At 36.6% G+C, this 19,739-nt stretch overlaps 1 protein-coding gene across 3 annotated transcripts in view; it reads left to right on the forward strand.

The window, feature by feature from the left end:
• TET1 (tet methylcytosine dioxygenase 1) overlaps positions 1 to 15,782 on the forward strand; it is a 124,888-nt gene extending 109,106 nt beyond the window's left edge. For 2 of the 3 annotated variants that reach the window (XM_029201204.1, XM_029201205.1), the window contains 6 exons: positions 506 to 656; positions 1,002 to 1,088; positions 4,916 to 5,005; positions 6,918 to 7,055; positions 8,776 to 9,124; positions 14,208 to 15,782. In XM_029201204.1, the coding sequence (XP_029057037.1) occupies positions 506 to 656; positions 1,002 to 1,088; positions 4,916 to 5,005; positions 6,918 to 7,055; positions 8,776 to 9,124; positions 14,208 to 15,220 (1,828 nt within the window). In that variant the 3' untranslated portion in view covers positions 15,221 to 15,782. The remainder of the gene's footprint in view (positions 1 to 505; positions 657 to 1,001; positions 1,089 to 4,915; positions 5,006 to 6,917; positions 7,056 to 8,775; positions 9,125 to 14,207) is intronic. The other variant, XM_029201206.1, reaches the window with a different exon arrangement.
• The last annotated feature ends 3,957 nt before the right edge of the window (positions 15,783 to 19,739 follow it).

Raw genomic sequence — 19,739 nt, forward strand, 5'->3', positions numbered from 1 at the left:
TTTTTTCTCATGACATTTATAAAGGCTTTCTTTAAAATTGACAAAGTGATTTCACATACAACACATATTATCCTTAATCAGTCCTCACAGGAGTATATCAATGTCATTTTACAAAGGAAGGATGAAGTCCAAAGAGATAATGAGATGCTTTAATTTTCACTTCTGACAGGAAACCAATCTTGGATTAAAATCCAGGCCCTTTATTTCCCTTCCTTGGACATCTCCAAGTCAAACAAGTTATGGATATATCAGATCTGTATAGTTTGTTGCCTTTTATTTGTATTTACAATCTTGAACAAACATTTCAATTGAAGATTTAGTTATATTCAAGTGCAGTTAGCCTTGTGTTGTTAACATAACACTACTTTAAATAAGTAATAAAATAGATGTGTTAAAATCATTTCATTATCCATCTATACTTCTATAGTTATATGAACCTGAAATGTTCTATTTGAGGTATTGTCCTACTTTATCAGTTCATTCCCTTGCAATTACCATCTTACAGTCGTACCTGTACATGTCAAGGAATTGATCCAGAGACTTGCGGAGCTTCCTTCTCTTTTGGCTGTTCTTGGAGTATGTATTTCAATGGCTGCAAATTTGGTAGAAGCCCAAGTCCTAGAAGATTTAGAATTGATCCAAGTTCTCCCTTACACGTAAGTGTCCTTTTTACTTATGAATTTTACAATGAATATATAAGTACATTCCTTTAAAAAAATTTTTAATCGTAAAAAAATTAAATATTAACAAGTAGTGACAAAATAGTAACTATATGTATATATATATATATGAAAATAGTTTAAAATTCTAAATAATGTAGGTAAAGTCTTTAACTATCAACCCAAATTCCAATTGTCCCTGGCTCCCTCCTTCTTCTCCCCTAACCCCAAAGAGAATCACTGTTAAAAAAAAATCTAGAATTTTATACCCAGCCAAAGTAGGAAGAATAAATAAAGCTATTTGCCAACATTTCAAAGACTCAGTAAGTTTACTACCCACAGCACTACTATGAAAGAATTACTAAAGGACGTAATCCAGAAAGAAGATATATGAAACCGGAACCAATCTGTCCGGAACACGAGGCCATGGTGAGCAAAGAAATTAGTCAACCTTACTGTTAAGTTTAAATAAGTTGAGTACTTACATTTTTTTTAATTGAAATAACAATAAGTATAATTCAATATTCTTATCAAATCAGGGGTGGGTAGGTAGTGGGAGGGGGTGGGGCACCTATATAAACTAAGTGTGGTAATGTTTTATGCTTTGTTTGGAGTTGGGAGGATTTAGATACTGATTAACTCCAAGATCAGTGTTTTTCAAACTTTGTGCTGTGACCACGAGTAAAAAACATTTTATAGTACAAACAACTATACACGCATATATATATTCAAGTAAATAAATAAAACAAAACTTCGCCTTATTATATGTAGCAAAAATAATATTTAGATATTAAAAAGTTAATATGTCCTATATAGTTATTGCTGAGGATCACTATGATTCAGTAAAATATTTTTTATGAAATTTTATTTCTCTTTTAAATGCTAGTTTTGACCTACTAAACTGATTTCATGGCCCACTAAAGAGTCATGACCCACAGCTTGGAAAACACTGCTCTAGATATTGTCAGAAAAACATATTTGAGAAGTGTATGTTTAAAAATTTTTTAGATGAATATGAATAGAATTTATAACATTTGAACTAGTGGTGGAAAAAAATCCATTCATCAGTCAGCAAGGTTAGTTTAAAAAATAATTAGGGGCTTCCCTGATAGTGCAGTGGTTAAGAATCCGCCTGCCAATGCAGGAGACACGGGTTCGAGCCCTGGTCTGGGAAGATCCAACATGCCGCGGAGCAGCTAAGCCCGTGAGCCACAACTACTGAGCCTGTGCTCTAGAGCACACGAGCCACAACTACTGAGCCCGCGCGCCACAACTACTGAAGCCTGCGTGCCTAGAGTGCGTGCTCCTCAACAAAAGAAGCAACCGCAGTGAGGAGCCTGCGCACCATAACGAAGAGTAGCCCCCACTCACCGCAACTAGAGAAAGCCCTCGCGCAGCAAGGAAGACCCGACGCAGCCAATACATACATACATACATACATACATACATACATATATACATAAATAAATAAAATTTATTTAAAAAATCATTAGGATACAGGATAAATAGGAATCGATAAAACAGCAGGAATTAATCTAATTGTATCTATAATACAAGGAATATAACATACAAGGAAAGCTCAGAATAAATAAATAATCCCTTTAAAGAGGCAGTCAAAATTATTTGGTTTTTCTAGAGTTCCCATTTACTGTAATAAAAGAAGGAAATGACTCTAGACAGAGGACTATCCTTTGCAGATAAAGTACCTTAGAAGAAATCTGACAAGAAGTTTATCAGAACTTTAGGGAGAAAACTATAAAAATTGCTAAAAAGACATATAAAATACCTGATAATGAGAAGATACCATGTTCAAAGGTCAGAACACTTGATAATGAGATGTGAATTCTCCCTTAAAATTTTTTTTTCCAAATAAGTATCTGATAAAGCTGTTAGTATACAAATATATTATTTATATTGACATGACTGTTAACTTTTTATTCTATAACAAATAACTCTGTTATATAATGAATGTAAGGTCAGTTTTTGCTTATGGTTATTATTAACAATGAGTAATGTTTATGTAGTGTTTATAATACAGGAAGAAGCATTCCTCTTTCCAGGAACTGACAAAAGGCCAGTGAAGCACAGCAGGCAAGGGAAAGTGAGGTGCATAAAGCGACCTTGTAAACCATGTCAAGAATTTTGGAAGATCATTGAAGACTTTTAAGGCAGAGAGTGATATAATTAAACTTTTCTTTTTAAAAAGGGATCTCTCTGGCTGCTCTGTGGATTGGAGTTGGCCAAAAGTTGGTATAGCAAGATGGGCTAGCTTTGAGAACAGTCCAGGGAAGGAATAGTAGTGACTTAGAATATGGCTGTGACAGAAGAAATGATAAGCAGTGGTTGTTCTGGAAAGATTTTTTTTAATTAGGTACTATTCCTTGACATAGGATATGCTGAAACAGGACCAGGTTTATAGAAGGCAGATTATTAATTCAGTTTGGATGCACTGGCTTGGAGATTCCTAAGAGAAATCCAAGTGAGGTTGTCAGGTCATTAATAAGAACCTGAAGCTCAAGGGGTGATCTGTGGTCCAGGTGGTAATTGTAGGCATTGATGTGGAGAAGATGGTCCTAGAGATGAAGTACAGGGTGAGAAGGGCAGAGGGATGTAGGTGTGAGCCCCATTAGGTAAAGATCTGATAAGAAATCTCTATCCGACATATTCATTCTAATGAAACCATTAGAAAGTCAGGATTTTTACAATATGAATAAAGAACCTACATTCAAAAATGATACTAATAATCATCTATTTTTTCATTTAATTAGCTTCTATTTGCCTACTTTATTTCATTTCCACATAATAAATGAGATATTCCATAAGATGACAAATTGCCCAGTCTGACTTGTGACACTGAATGATTCTTAATACTCTATTAGCAGTAAAACACAATTACCCCACCCAATATTTCAAGTGTTATAAAATATAATAAAGTCTTTTTAATAGGCATTTAAATAATAATTCCTAAGTTTTCCTCAAATTTATAATTAATGTGTGAGTATAGCTAGGAAGTGTTTTTAAAGTAGGGGTCTGACCTCCCTGACTATATTTATTAAGCTACATTGAGTAACGAATACATAATTAGACAGATGAATGGAACAGAGCAATCTAGATATAGATCCTATATATACATGAATATCCTTTTCAATGAAAGCACCAACATAAATGAGTAGGAAACCAAAAGGATTATCACTGATGCTTTGCAGTTGCCAAGACTGAGGCTTGTTAAAAAGCACTCAAGAATTAACTTCCTATGTCTATATTGGCTTTGGTTTTTATAATAGTCTGCTTCATACCAGAGGTGACCTGGTCCACATGAAGGCTTCCTTCCTGAGTTCTAGGCATCCACCAAATCTCAAATGAGGCGGAAGCCTTCAAACCTTCTTAAGTCCTTCATTCATCCTTGCTGTCAGTTCTCCATCACTTGTCTTCCTTAGATGTGACTGATCATTTATCAAGTCTCTGACTTGGTTTAGGATATAATCATCTCTGAAAAACTACCACAATGGTTTTCCAACTATTGTTGCCAAAGGCTGCTTTCTCTCCTTCGAACCTCATGCTGTCATCAGTGACATTTTTAATATTCTTGTCATGACTGTTTTCCTTTGAAAAAATCTTACATGTTTCTACTGTCATTAGAATCTAGAATCTTGAAATGGTGTTAAGGCTTCTCCACAGTTCTATCAGATCTTCCTCAATTTATAGCCATTCCTGTGTAGAAAAGAAAACACTGGTTTTAGACAGCCCATTGCCTACTTATTACGTTTGAAGCTCTTAACACAGGATCTGATAACACAGTATGTGCCTTATGTGTGTTGCTCTCCCATCTCTGTTGTAGAAACTTGTTTCACTGTCAGAATTCTTCCAAGTCTCCACTTGTTAGCAGGAAAATTGTCTTGATTTACTTCAAGTGCCCTGTACTATTGAATAAATATGAAATATGGTTCTTGTTTTTAACAACATGAGCAGCTTTGCAACTTACCTCTAACACCAGTTAGATTTCTCATTAGCTGATAACATAGACTTTTAATTTCAAAAGACTAAATTCAAGCATAACAGTGACTAATAGTTTAGATTTTATGAAAACAATCCATGTCATTTTCTATGGCACCTCTTTTATCTGGGTAAGTATGAACCATGCATCAACCACACATCAGCAATGATGTATAATTCATTTTCATACATTATATAATAAACTCATCACTCATCTTATATGTTATTATGAAACAACTTTTATGGACTGTCTCTTCCTATAGGAAAAAAACCTTGAAGATAATTTACAGAGTTTGGCTACAGAATTAGCTCCAATTTATAAGCAGTATGCTCCAGTTGCTTACCAAAACCAGGTATGTTTTGGTTCCTTATACAGTACTCTTAAACATGGTTGAAATTTATATCTAAACAATGTCATTGTTAATAGGAAATTTTTTCAAATCTGAACTTAATGTAGATCTTTTATCAGACAGCTTAAAAAATTGTCTAGCGTTTTTTAAAAAGTCTATTATGGGGCTTCCCTGGTGGCGCAGCGGTTGAGAGTCCACCTGCTGATGCAGGGGACACAGGTTCGTGCCCCAGTCCGGGAAGATCCCACATGCCGCGGAGCGGCTGGTCCCGTGAGCCATGGCGGCTGAACCTGCGCTTCCGGAGCCTGTGCTCCGCAATGGGAGAGGCCACAACAGTGAGAGGCCCGCGTACCGCAAAAAAAAAAAAAAAAGTCTATTATGGCAATTGAATTAAATCTCCAGAGTGACAAAGTTATGATTGTTTCTAGGAATAAAACTTATAAAAGCAGAAATGCATCATCAAGAAAGTAATTGGGAAGTGGTGGAGATGGGGAGATGTTGGCCAAGGGGTACAAACTCCCACCTGTAAGATAAATACGACCTGAGGGGGGCGTCCCTGGTGGTGCAGTGGTTAAGAATCCGCCTGCCAATGCAGGGGATACGGGTTCGAGCCCTGGTCCGGGAAGATCCCACATGCTGCGGAGCAACTAAGCCTGTGCGCCACAACTACTGAGCCTATGCTCTGGAGCCTGCGAGCCACAACTACTGAAGCCCACGAGCCACAGCTGTGGAAGCCCCTGCACCTAGAGCCCGTGCTCTGAAGCAAGAGAAGCTACTGCAATGAGAAGCCCGCGCACTGCAACGAAGAGTAGCCCCCGCTCACCGCAACTAGAGAAATCCGGCGCACAGCAACAAAGACCCAACACAGCCAAAAATAAATAAATAAATAGATTTATTAAAAATATATATATATATGACCTGGGGATCTGGGTGCCCAGCTTGGTGGCTATAATTAACAATACTATATTATATACTTAAATGTTTTAAAGACATCCTAAATGTTACTTCTACACACCAAATAATCGTAATTATGTGAACAGATTGCAATGTTCACTAACCTTATTGTGGTAATCATTTTGTAATCCATACATGTATCTAATCATCACATTGTATACCTTAATCTTACATATGTTGTATGTCAGGAGTACCTCAATAAAACTGAGTTGGGGGAACACATTGTTTTAAAAAAGAAAAGGAAAAGACCACCACAGATTGGGAGAAAATAATTGCAAATCATATATCAGAGAATGGAGAAAATAAGTGTGTAAAATACCTAATTTTAAACATAGGGAATTCCCTGGCAGTCCAGTGGTTAGGACTCTGTGCTTTCACTGCCGAGGGCCTTGGTTCAATCCCTGGTTAGTGAGCTAAGATCCTGCAAGCAGAGTGGCGCAACCAAAAACAAAAACAAACATAACCAGAAGTCCATATTTTTTTAAATATTTAATAAAAATTAAAATATTTATTTGTATTATCATGAATAACAAGCTCTCTGTTAAATTCCAACCTTTCATTTAAAAAAGTTATTAATTTACTTTCTATACGGGTTCATGAATATATATGTACATCTACTTTATATAGACATTGAAAACTAGATACATGATCAAAGCACTGTATTATTCTTTCTTCCTAATGAAATATTTCAGGCTACTGTTCTTGTTTATCTACCCCCAGCAGGTATTAATGCCCTCACCTTGCCTTCAGTGATTGCCACTTTAATCCATGTAGTCTCAAATTCTTTACCCTGGATATTACTAAACTAGACAATCACTAAAATAATATACTGTAGTGTCAGATATCTCTGAAATTATAAAGTGTAATTAACTCATAAACTTTATCAGAAAGTGAGTTTTACTCTTTATTGAAGGTGATTCTTTCTATCTCTTAAAACCATGGGTCATACATTATTTTTCAGGTGGCGCTTGAACACGCTGCTCAAGAATGTCGGCTTGGCAAGAAAGAAGGTCGTCCTTTCTCTGGGGTCACTGCTTGCCTAGACTTCTGTGCCCACCCCCACAGGGACATTCACAACATGAATAATGGGAGCACGGTGGTAGGTACCTGGGTGGCTTTTGATTCTAAAGGCTCCATCACTGTACATTCAAGCTGAGGTCCTTAAGGATGATTATTGTGACAAATCCTATTTTATGTCTGTTCCACATAGTATATATCGATAGTGCTCCCAAAAAGTTACAGAACCAGCCTGAAATACTTTGTTGAAAGTCTTGAATTATACATTTAATTGTGGTAGGTTTGTTGGGATGTAGAACTACATGATTATTCAAAGCAACCATTCTGTGCTATCAAACTGGTAGATAGGAAGTTAAGCAACTTACTCTTTCTTGCCATCTGTACTTCAGGTTTTTTGTGAGGGAACCGTGCCAAATTTACCATCCTTTTTATTAATATTGGTTCTTAGTGCTTGTATGTAGAAATATTTAGAAGAAATATTTGCACATATATGTGCATACTATGTTTATAGCCATGAAAAGAATCACATGCCCATAGCAAGAAGTCAATCAAGATAATCTTAAATTAAGGAGAAGACCACAGGAAAAATCGTGCAATAGTCCTTTTATAAGGGAAATGAGTTTGCTTCAAGTAGTTCTCTTCTTACCTAGTAAAACAGATTAATAGAGAGTGATTACCTCTATTTCTGCACTACACGATTTTAGCCTCTTAGAAGACATAGCTATGATTATTACATTCTGATTGGAAGTGTACCGTCTGATCCATCAAAAGGCAGCCTTCCTTCCTTATTTGCTCAGTGAGGTCTATCAGTAACAGATTAAGGAGCCAAAACAACTTTTTCCCTATCACACCTTTTCACTGATGTTGCCTATGGTCTCTGAGACCACTGTTATTTCCAAATGCTGAAATTTTATACATCCATCCAGATGAATCTTAGCCAAAGAGTGATTCAACATCATGCTTGGCTAGTACCTTTTATGTGAGTTGCTCTTCATTAGAGAATATTAGTGATCAGGTTGGATTAGGTTCAGAGTGAAACTAAGTTTTAGTTCCTCTTCTCATGTTTGTTTGTTTAATTATTTATTTACTTTTGGCTGTGTTGGGTCTTTGTTGCTGCGCGAGGGCTTTCTCTACTTGAGTCAAGCGGGGGCTACTCTTCGTTGCGGTGTGCGGGCTTCTCATTGCAGTGCCTTCTCTTGTTGTGGAGCACGGGCTCTAGGTGCACAGGCTTCAGTAGTTGTGGCACGTGGAATCAGTAGTTGTGGCACACGGGCTTAGTTGCTCCGCGGCATGTGGGACCTTCCCAGACCAGGGCTCGAACCCATGTCCCCTGCACTGGCAGGTGGATACTTAACCACTGTGCCACCAGGGAAGTCCACATTATTTAAGTATTAAGAAATAGTGTGATTTATAAGCTAAAGTAATATCTTTTTATTAGCTAATATTTAATATGAAGGTAGTGAACAATTCAGTGACTGTTCCTTAACTTAGACAATGAAATAAGATGGAATGTAACAAAGAAGGTGACTTAAAATATTATAAAATGCATAAACATGTATAATATGTACTTACAAAATCAACTCAACATTATAATGGTCTGCTTACAAACAGTTGATAAGTTATTCAAATAGAAAAGCATTGAGTGGCTTGATATACAAAATATTTTTCCAAAATGAATGAATATACCAGCAGTAACCAACTGAAAACAGTTCCCTTTCACAATGGCAACAATAAGAAGGTAGGAATATCTATTATGAATGTGCAGGATCTCTAGTTCCCATTTCATGTTTTCTTCCTATCAGGTCTGCACTTTAACACGAGAAGATAACCGCTCATTTGGTGTTATTCCTCAAGATGAGCAGCTGCATGTACTTCCTCTTTATAAACTTTCAGACACAGATGAGTTTGGCTCAAGGGACGGAATGGAAGCCAAGATCAAATCTGGGGCCATCATGGTCCTCGCACCCCACCGCAGAAAAAGAACACGATTTACTCAGCCAGTTCCTCGTTCTGGGAAGAAGAGAGCAGCAATGATGACAGAGGTTCTCGCACATAAGATAAGGGCTGTGGAAAAGAAATTTATTCCTCGAATCAAGCGGAAGAATAATTCAATGACAAACAACAGTAAGGCTTCATCGCTGCCACTTTTAGGTAAGGCTTATTGAGCCTGATAATTTTCTGTGCACAACTTTCACTGGCAGTTCAGTTTGCACTTGTCTTTGCATCTTATTTTTCTTTATTGTCTTTGCCACTCTCTTAGGAGTGAGGCATTATGAAAAGAAAAACTTTAGATCAGATATCTACCAATCAAGTTAGCCAATTATTTTTATATAGTTTGTTTAGAGTTTAAACTAAAACAGTGAATATATTTCTATGTACTTGCCAAAATTAAAAGCCAACAAAAAGGTGACCCATCAGTATTTCTTGGTATTTTTTTCTCTATTTATATTCTTTTTAAAAAAAAAAGCAAAAACGAAACATGTTCTTATTGTTTGTTCCCCAGCTATTTTGAAGCAAAGCCCCTTCGCAGCATACATAAAATGACATCACTTCCTTGAAGTCTTACTTCATCAGCTTTTTTTTTTCTTCTTCATCAGCTTTAGCATCAGTTTAAGTAGTCCATTCAACAAATATTACTGGGCACTACTTTGAACTGTTCGAGGTATCGGAAATGTAGCAGTGAATAAGAGGGAACATAGTGCTGTGAAAGAATTCCATTTGAATAGGGTTGTCAAAAAAGGATTCACTGAGAATGAGGCATTTGAGCAAAGTCCTAAAGGAAATGAGGATCAGCAATGTTTTTATTTGGAGAAATAGCATTCCAGGTAGAAGAAGTGGCAAGTGCAAAGTTCAGGAGATGGGAATTTACCTTGAATACTTCATGTAAGCAAAGAGGCCAGTATGGTTGGAGCACAGTGTGAAATGGGGAGAATTGTAGGATGTGAGATCAGAGAGGTAAGAGGGGCATCTGAGCCATTCATCTTGGGCTTTGTAGATTGCTGTCAAGACTTTGGCCTATATTTGAGTGAGAAATAGAGAAGGGCTATAATCTGACTCAAACCTAACATCCCAGTTACTGGATTGAAACTAGAGTCAAGTGGGGTAGAGAATAGAATAGTAGGGTGATCATAAACAGGCTATCCTAACAACTCAAGAAAGAGATGATGGAGCTTGGACCATAGTGACTAGTGAGGAGGACAGGAGAAATGTCTGATTCTGGATGTTTTTAAGGTAGAGTCAATGGGACTTCTTTTCTTTTTTTTTTTAAATTACTGTATTTTATTTATTTATTTTTGGCTGTGTTGGGTCTTCGTTTCTGCGCACAGGACTTTCTCTAGTTGCAGGGAGTGGGGGCTACTCTTCGTTGTGGTGAGTGTGCTTCTCACTGTGATGGCTTCTCGTTGCGGAGCACAGGCTCTAGGCACGTGGGCTTTAGTACTTGTGGCACGTGGGCTCAGTAGTTGTGGCTTGCAGGCTCTACAGTGCAGGCTCAGTAGTTGTGGTACACGGGCTTCATTGCTCCGTAGCACGTGGGACCTTCCTGAACCAGGGATCGATGCCGTGTCCCCTGCATTGGCAGGTGGATTCTTAACCACTGTGCCACCAGGGAAGTCCTGGAGATTTCTGATAGATTTAAGTCTGGAGTGTGGACCAAAAAAAGTGTCAAGATTTACCCTGATGTTATTGGCTGGAAGAAACTGGAAGGATGGTTAAACCACCAACTATCATGAGGAAAGGAGGGAGAGGAACAGATTTGGCAAGATAAAGAGGGAAATCAGAGGCCCACTTTTGGACATGGTAAAAGTTCGAGACACCTGTAGATATTCAAGTCTAGACGTTAGGTAAGCAGTTGAATAAGAGTGTAATTCAGAGAACAGTTTCAGACTGGAGATAAAATTTAAGAGGTCAACTGGATAGAGATGGTATTTGAAGCCTTGAGTGTGAATGAAATCACAGAGAAGGAGGTGAAAAGGAAATTTGATCGAGGACAAATCCTGGGAATTTTCAATTTGTAGAGGTTTCAGAGATGTGGACGAACCAGCAAGAGAGACTTAGACTGGGAAGGTGTGGTGTGGTAGGCGTGAAACCACAGAGAGGAGTGATCAGCCCTGTCAAATGCTGCTCCTGTGGCAAGTGAGAGGAAAACTGAGATTTTATCTTTACATTTGAAGACGACTGCTAGAGCAGAGTGCAGAACAGTGGTGAGAATGAAGGAAGTAGGTTTATAGGGAAATGGGAGAGAAATGGAAGACATACATGTTGGCTATAAAGGGGGTCAACTGAATGGAGTGAAGGTTATAGAGTTGAGGGTTTTTTCCTTAAATGGAAATTTTAAAAAAGGTACAAAGTGAGTGAATTACATAATGAATTCCACTTCCCTCATACACTCCTAGTTTAAAAGTTTTTCAGTACATAGCCATTCTACGTCATCTATACCATTACCCAGGCCACATGGGTATGAAAATATAAAGATATGACTTGTGCAGTTTTTTTTGTTGTTGTTTTTTTTTTGGTAACAAATTGTAGAAATCATATCTTACCCACTGAATCATCTTCTATGTGTCACTAAAAAAGAAGGAATCTTTATACCCACAATACCTAAGAAAAGCAAACAAAAATCAAATAACGCCTTAATACCAATCAGTGTTCAAATTGCTCCACTTGTCTCCTAATTGATTTTTTGTCTTTTACATTTGGTTTGTTTAAATCAGTATCCAAACGAGGTCACACATTATATTTAGTTGATATGTCTCCTATACATTTTTTTTTAATTTAAAGCTTGCTTTTCTTCTTTTCCCTCATTTTTTCATTTTTCATTATAGCAGAAACCATTGTCCATAGAGGCAAATTCAACTTCAGTTTAAAAAAAAAAAAATTACTATGGCCAGAACAGTATCTGTGATTTATATACTCCTATTTCTTCACATCAGGAAGTACATAGTGTTTGGTGTGTCTTTTTGTGATGTTAAGACTAGGTCAGGGGACTTCCTCAGAGGTCCAGTGGTTAAGACTCAGCGCTTCCACTGCAAGTGGTGCGGGTTCGATCCCTGGTAGGGGAACTAAGATCCCACATGCCGCATAAAGAAAAAAGACTAGGTCAGGTGTTGTTAACCTAATTGACTGATTATAATGTTCCCTAACAGCTTTCTACCTAATGGTTTTAGAAACACTTATGGTCATATTACATATTCTTTATTTCATTAGGAGTTTGTCATTCTTTTTCCACTTTTTAAATCTTCTTTTAAAAAGAAATTGTCCTTGAAATAACTTGTTAATTCTGAGGTATGGGTGATTAAAGAAATCAGAATAAATGCTTAGCTATTTGCCTTTATTCACCAGTGTTAACAAAACAAGTTAGTTCCCAAGCATCTTCCAGTGTGATCAATTGTTTTTCTTTTTTTTAAAATTTAGTATCATTTTGAACTTATGTCTTTTTTAACATAGTTTATATTTCAATGTATATTAAGAAGGGTTTTTTTTTCCCACTATATTTGAAAATGCTTTAAAATCTTCAAATTCATATGCTTTCATTCAAATTCCTGTCTTGGATCAGTAGAAACACTTCAAGGTGGCTTCTGATTCTTTTGTCATGACCCCGATTTTCTTTGGTAACTTCCTTAGTTTCTGTTCTGACAAGATGTTCCAGGTTCCTCTTATGTAATCCTGCCCCATATCTAAAATCAGCCATTCCTCCAAGGAGCCTAAAAAATAAAAAAACACTATTAATTTAAACTGACATTCAAACTAAGAATTACAGTGTGTTCTTTAACTTCTTTGATTTTTATATTTTTAAGAGAAGTTGTTTGTTTAAGATGACACAACTGACCGTGCAGACATTTATATAACACTGAGAAAGATTCAACAGAGATAGTGAAGAGGCAAGGCAAGGGACAATTATCATTCCTTTTTGCTTGTAGTTCCACTTTACAGATATTTAATTTAGGTTTATTTTAAGATTCACATATCTGGTTCCATGCTGCTTGTAAACAGTAGTCATAACATTTTCATCTTTGTGTCATTTCCTAATAGCATCTTTACATGCTATTCTTTTATATATATATATATAGAGAGAGAGAGAGAGAGAGAGAGAGATACCCTATTAGTAGCCAAATGCACAATATTTGGCCTAAAACTTCTTGTCCTTTTGTAATATTACCCATGAAAGCTTTTTTACAGGTTTTTCCAATTAAATAAAAGACTCATCATATTTTAAATCTTTCCTTCCTGTGAGTTGTACTTTGTTGACAACTTAACCTCTAAAATAGTAGATGCAGCCACAGATAGTAGCACAGATTTCTTGATATACCACTCCTTGGGTCCTGTATATAAGTTCTCTTTAGACATGAGAATTATTGTGTCTCCAGGTTATATCATCTGAGGGAAAATTGCAGATCTTCTGAATTAGAAAAATGTTTACTATTATATTAATTATTTTAAAACAAGACAACTTTGCTATTTCTTGGTCCTTAAAATCTACTACTTTTGCTTTGCAAATGTTTTATTAGAACATCAAAACAGGGAGAATGTCCTCAAGAAAAATGTTTTCATTTGATGTTAGGTTTGTGTGGATATGTCAGAGCAGATGGCCCACCTTTTGTCCAATGTCATAATAATGATCTACCTACTTGGTGAGAAAGAAACAGAGCTTAAATGCACTTGTTCTGAGGGGTAGGAATAGCTTATTTATGTGACTTTTCTTTGCCTAATAATTAACTTTGCCGGTTATGATGCTTTCATTACTCAGAAATCTTTATAAACTGTTACTTTCTTAACATTTTCGAAAATGAGATCATGCAATACCTAAAATGTATCTAAATAGCTCTTTGGGTAGTGAAATATTGCTCTTGGTCACCATATTATCACTTGCACTGTATTCTGATGTATGGTTTTAATATTTACTTCATAGCCAATTGGTTCATTTCCAATATCTTACCATTTTAGACAATGGATATCCTTCTGGCTAAATTTGTGAACTTATTTATGATTATCTCCAAAGTAAATAATTTTTTAAGAAAAAAATATTGGGTGAAAAAGCGTACGTAAACTACCTACAATTTTTAACGTGTGCATATGTCAGGCTTAAAGTAAATAGAACAAAACTGGCCAAATTGCCACCATCAGTGTTCTGTTCTATTATTCTCTGTACATCTCTTTAAAAATACTGTTTAAAGACAACAGCTACCAAAAGTAGTTTGTATTTATCTTCACATTTGGTGTCCTTTTCTCTGTTTAGGGAATAAAACAGAGACTGTGCAACCTGAAATAAAAAGTGAAACTGAACCCCACCTTATCTTCAAAGGTTCGGACAACACTAAAACCTACTCACCGACCCCATCCATTCCTCACCCAGTGAAAGAGGCACACTTAGCTCCAGACTTCTCCTGGTCCCCTAAGACTGCTCCGGTCCCAACAGTTCCTTTTAAGAACGATGCATCAGTTTCGTACGGGTTTTCAGAAAGAGGTAGCAATCCCCACTGCACAATGCCTTCTGCAAGACACAGTGGTGCTAACGTAGCTGCTGGGGAGTGTGCTGAAATTGCACAGCCTGGTGAAATGGTTCCTCTTTCCACCTTGTCTACTCCCATGACAGATTCCCCGGCTTATTCTGAGCCTCCCACTGGTCCATCTGAGCAGCTAACTTCTGATCAGCCAAACCAGCAGCCCCCGTTCATCCCTTCTCCTCATGAACTTGCTTCTTCTCTGGCGGAAGAAGACGAGCAGCATTCTGAAGCAGATGAGCCTCCGTCAGATGACCCCCTATCAGACGACCCCCTGTCACCTGCTGAGGAGAAACTGCCCCACATTGTTGAGTATTGGTCAGACAGTGAGCACATCTTCCTGGATGCCAATGTTGGTGGGGTGGCCATAGCGCCCGCCCACGGCTCTGTTCTGATCGAGTGCGCCAGGCGAGAGCTTCACGCCACGACTCCTGTCGAGCACCCCAACCGGAATCACCCTACACGCCTCTCTCTTGTCTTCTACCAGCACAAAAACCTGAATAAGCCCCAACACGGCTTCGAACTAAACAAGATTAAGTTCGAGGCGAAAGAAGCAAAGAATAAGAAAACTAAAGCCTCCGAGCAGAAAGACCAGGCAGCTAACGAGGGTCCTGAACTGTCCCCTGAAGTTAATGAATTTAACCAGATTCCTTCCCACAAAGCGTTAACATTAACCCATGACAATGTTGTCACCGTGTCCCCTTATGCTCTCACACATGTTGCGGGGCCCTATAACCATTGGGTCTGAAGGCTTTTCTCCCCTTCTTAATGCCTTTGCGAGTGCAGTGTATTTTTTCAAGGTGCTCTTAAAAGAAAGTCATGTTGTCGTTTACTATATCTTCATCTCACCCATTTGAAGGCTGAGGTAAAAAAAAAAAAAATGGGGGGTGGGTATTTCTTAACTGTGACTATATTTTGACAATTGGTAGAAGGTGCACATTTTAAGCAAAAATAAAAGTTTTATAGTTTTAAATACATAAAGAGATGTTTTGGTTAGGTGTTAACCTTGGTAGAATCACTCAGTTTGGTGCTTTAAATTGTTTACTATGAAACGAGTCATTTTTAGAGGATTTTAACAGGTTCATGTGCTATGATGTAAAATTAAGACACAGTGTTAACTCTACACAGCTTCTGGTGCTTAACCACATCGACACAAAAATAAGCTGAATTATTATTTCATGGTGCCATTGTTCTAACATCTTCCAATCATTGCTAGAAACTCGGCATATTCCTTTGAAATAAACCAATGAAATGTTTTCTCTCTTAAAATCTCTCTCCTGTATAAAATAATTCATTATTGTTGGTGATGGTTGGAGGCTGTTCATAAATTGTAAATATATATTTTAAAAGCACTTTCTATTTTTAAAAGTAACTTGAAATAGTATAGTATAAGAATCCTATTGTCTGTTGTTTGTGCATATTTGCATACAAGAGAAATCATTTATTCTTGCTGTGTAGAGTTCCATCTTGTTACCTGCAGTATGTATTTTAATCATGTATATGGTTTGTATTTAAATGAGTCCTTTCTCATTCAAAGATGAGCTACTTATATAAAATAGTTAGGTCATGCAAAAATGGTTAATTCTCTCTAAAATTGGAATTAGGAAGCATATTACCAATATTGATTAACTTTTCTTTGGAACTAAATAAGAATGGTCTCTTCTGATTTATTGAACAACAATGGCCCTAATTTACTTTCACCCCAGCTTTCTCAATATAATTCATGAAAGGTGTTTTCAAAAGGAGATGAGACATAACAGGATTCTGAAGAGTCAAATGCTTCTAAAGTTTCAAGGTGATAAAATACAAAAATTAAGTAGCAAGAACCTTATCCACCCCAAATTGCCTTATTCATTCTGAAAGTCATTCTGGTCCAGAATAAGAATAAATGTCCTGTAGAAATATTTTGAAAATAAATTCCCTGTCATCATCATCACACACACCCCCACACTGTAAACAAACAGTAGGAATGCTATTATAAGCATGGTTTGTCCATTAAGAGCGAATCCAAAGTAGTTCATCTAAGTATATTGTTCTGGGGAAATGTTAACTCATGTTCTTCTAGGTAATGGGAAAATAGGCATTCCATTTACTTTAGTTTCCCCCCCCCATTATTTTTTCCCATTACTTTATTAACTCATTTTATAGCAAAACAAAAGTAATTGCCCAAACAAAGAACAAGAAGAAATTTCAATGAAATACTTGATTCTGTTAAAATGCAGAGGTGCTAGAACATTCAAAGTGTCAGATTCCTTGGGAGTATGGAAAACCTACTGGTGCTTCTCCCTTGGAAATGCCATAGGAAGCCCACAACCGCTAACACTCACAATTCTGGTGCAAAAGCAAAAGTTCCAACAAGCTCTCTAAAGGAAAACTCATTGTAACTTATATTAAAATAATATATGGTGCAAAGTATCAGTTTCAAGCTTTTGACTAATTTTGACTAAAGGAATATGAAGGGATTGTAAATAACAGAATGTCCATTGATAGACTATCATCTTGTTGAGTAGATTTCTGCTTCTTGAATATGTAAAATAGAGTAATTCATTGACTTGTTTTAGTATTTTGTGTGCCTTAGATTTGTTTTAAAACATGTATATTTTTGTGAGCCTAAGGTTACTTATACATATAAGTATATAAATAAGTGATTGTTTATTGTTTCAGCTGCTTCAATAAGATATTACTAGTATTAGACTATCAGGAATACACCCTTGTGATATTTTGCTTTAGAATTTAGGCCTTAGCTCCCACTAGAAATTATTTCCTCACCAGATTTAATGGATAAAGTTATAAGATCCTTTATCCATCCACCCATCTATCTGTTCTTCCATTCAATTTTTATTGACTGTCCCCCAAATTTAAGTATTAGCTTTTGTTTTTCTTTGTCACCACCCGTGACATAGTAAACTTGAAGAATTAAAATCCTAAAAGATAATCTAACACATTTTTCAAAAATAGCAAATTTCCTTCAAAACAATCCATTGTGATACATCTGCAGCAGTTCAAATCAGTTTGTCACCAACTTTAAATAAATTCCTTAACAATCTAAACTTGAAGCACCAATGTTGACTTAGGGGAATATTTGGATTTGTGAAGTTAGTTGCAATGTACCAAAACAAGTACATGAAAATACCCTATATCAACTAAAATATTTCCATTCTGTTATTGTAAGTAACACCATGAATGGCCTGCCTCAACTGATAACCCCTTGGTGGGACCCACATATGATTCCTTCCTTGTTGAACTCTATTTCCTAAATTTCACAGTGTACCATCCCGTTGTTTGCCCTGTGACTTTTTTTTTTTCAAAGCTCATGCTTATTCAGTGTCCTGCAGCATTGTGATTGTATGCTGGCTATACTGTTTTTAGAATGCTCTTTCTCATGAAGCAAGGAAATAAATTTGTTTGAAATGACATTTTCACTCAGAAAACTGGTCATCTAACATTATTTCTACACTTATGTTTTACTGTACTATCACCTTTTGTTTTACCCCTTTTATAGCACTCGTTGGGTTTTTAAACTTCTGCCTTTGTTCATGGTATAATTGAATTCATTGATACTTGACTCCCACGTTAGCCCAGTCTGTTCATAGTAGTTACAGAGTTACCAACTATAATGAGAGAATAATTCCTACCTGTTGTAGAATCCTACAAAGTGTCATGCTGCCCTTCAAAATCCTGCTTCTAATGGATCTCAGGCCATCGATGAAAAGCTTTTCTTGTGCTTGTCAGCCTCACCTACATCTTTCCAATTCATCCACAAAGTACCAATACATCATGTCATAAACCTGATTGAAATATATTATTGGAAAGTGAGGCTAGCTGAAAATGTTTAACTATAGGTAAATTTTTGCAACATGTTAGCAAAATGTTTGCATCTTAAATAACCTTCCACATCTTTATTATGCAATCTGCATGTGGATGAAACAATTTCATTTGTTAAATATAGAATTTCAACTAGATGAGATTCATAAGCAATTAGACATAACCCTACTGCATAGTTAATTGAATGCATACCCCTGTGTAAATGAGATACTGACTTAATTCATATGAAGTAACCTACTTTCTAATGTTACTACTTCAGTGGACTCCTACTGATTATCATTTATTTCACAATAGCATGTATGAAAATCACCCCAATCTATTTAAATTAGTCTTCTTAAAACAAATTATATCTTTTATCTGGAACAAACTTTTGACATTGCATGACAACTTCCACTGAATATGGGCACAGCATTTCCTTTGAATGTGCCAAGTAAATCAGTAGCTGTATGTGACCTTTAATATATAGCTACCATCTATTTCACAACTTCTTGATGCATGGAAATCTTTTTTGTCTAGATTTAGTACAACTGGGAATTTTGATCTTTTGTAGAAATTTTTGATGAGAATTGTGAAGTAAGGTAATATAGAGGCCTCTCACAGCCCTGGAAGACACCTTAGAAGACATACAATTCAATCACTGGAGCTCAGATAGCAGATGTGAGTGTCAATGTGCAATTATGTTTGTAATTAAAATTTAAACAGTCAAGTGAAGGCCACTTTGTGGTTAAGAGGACTGTAGGAAAACAGACTTGATCTGCTCACCCACAGGGGATTTTATCGCTGCGAAGTAACCTTATTTTTGGTACAAGTCAAAAATAAAATGGCTTTGAGTTTTTTTCTGAGTGGTTCAGGGAAAGAAATTAAGTGAAATTGGATCAAGATTTCCCTGCCTGCAGAGTTCTGTGGGCCTTGTGTGGGAAATCTAGATGACTTTTACCTATGAAGCTGTCCTGTTAATTCATCTCACAAAATGTGGCAATAGTCCTATTTGCTATTTCAATAAACAAATATCAAGTACTGATAGAGTACAGGTTTTTATTTCCCCTCGAACAAGTGTTTGGCATATATAAGGAGTTAGAAAAGACTGAATGGTTGGAATAATTGGGGAAAGTATATTTCTATTGTACATACTCCCTAGCTATAGTTGTACAGTCTATTCACACTCTTGCCTAGTTGGCCTCACAACTAAGTCCCAGCATAGTTTATTTTGATGGGACTATCTATGAGTATTAGAATAGTTTTGTTGTGCACAGCTCCTAAACTTGCCCATAAATGTATGGAACTTGTATAACTTCAATGTCAGTGGTTGTGGCACACTTATCCAAGTGATAGAATCAGTGCTCTGATTTCTGAAGAAGTCTGGATTTATCTAAACCAAATTGTGCTCCATGTTGAGCTTTCTTCTAACAGGTTTAGAAAATGATGCCAGGAGCAGTCCCTCA

Source organism: Monodon monoceros, unplaced genomic scaffold, assembly GCF_005190385.1.
Source record: "Monodon monoceros isolate NGI ecotype Baffin Bay Population unplaced genomic scaffold, NGI_Narwhal_1 Super_Scaffold_4, whole genome shotgun sequence".
Taxonomy (NCBI): Eukaryota; Metazoa; Chordata; class Mammalia; order Artiodactyla; family Monodontidae; genus Monodon; species Monodon monoceros.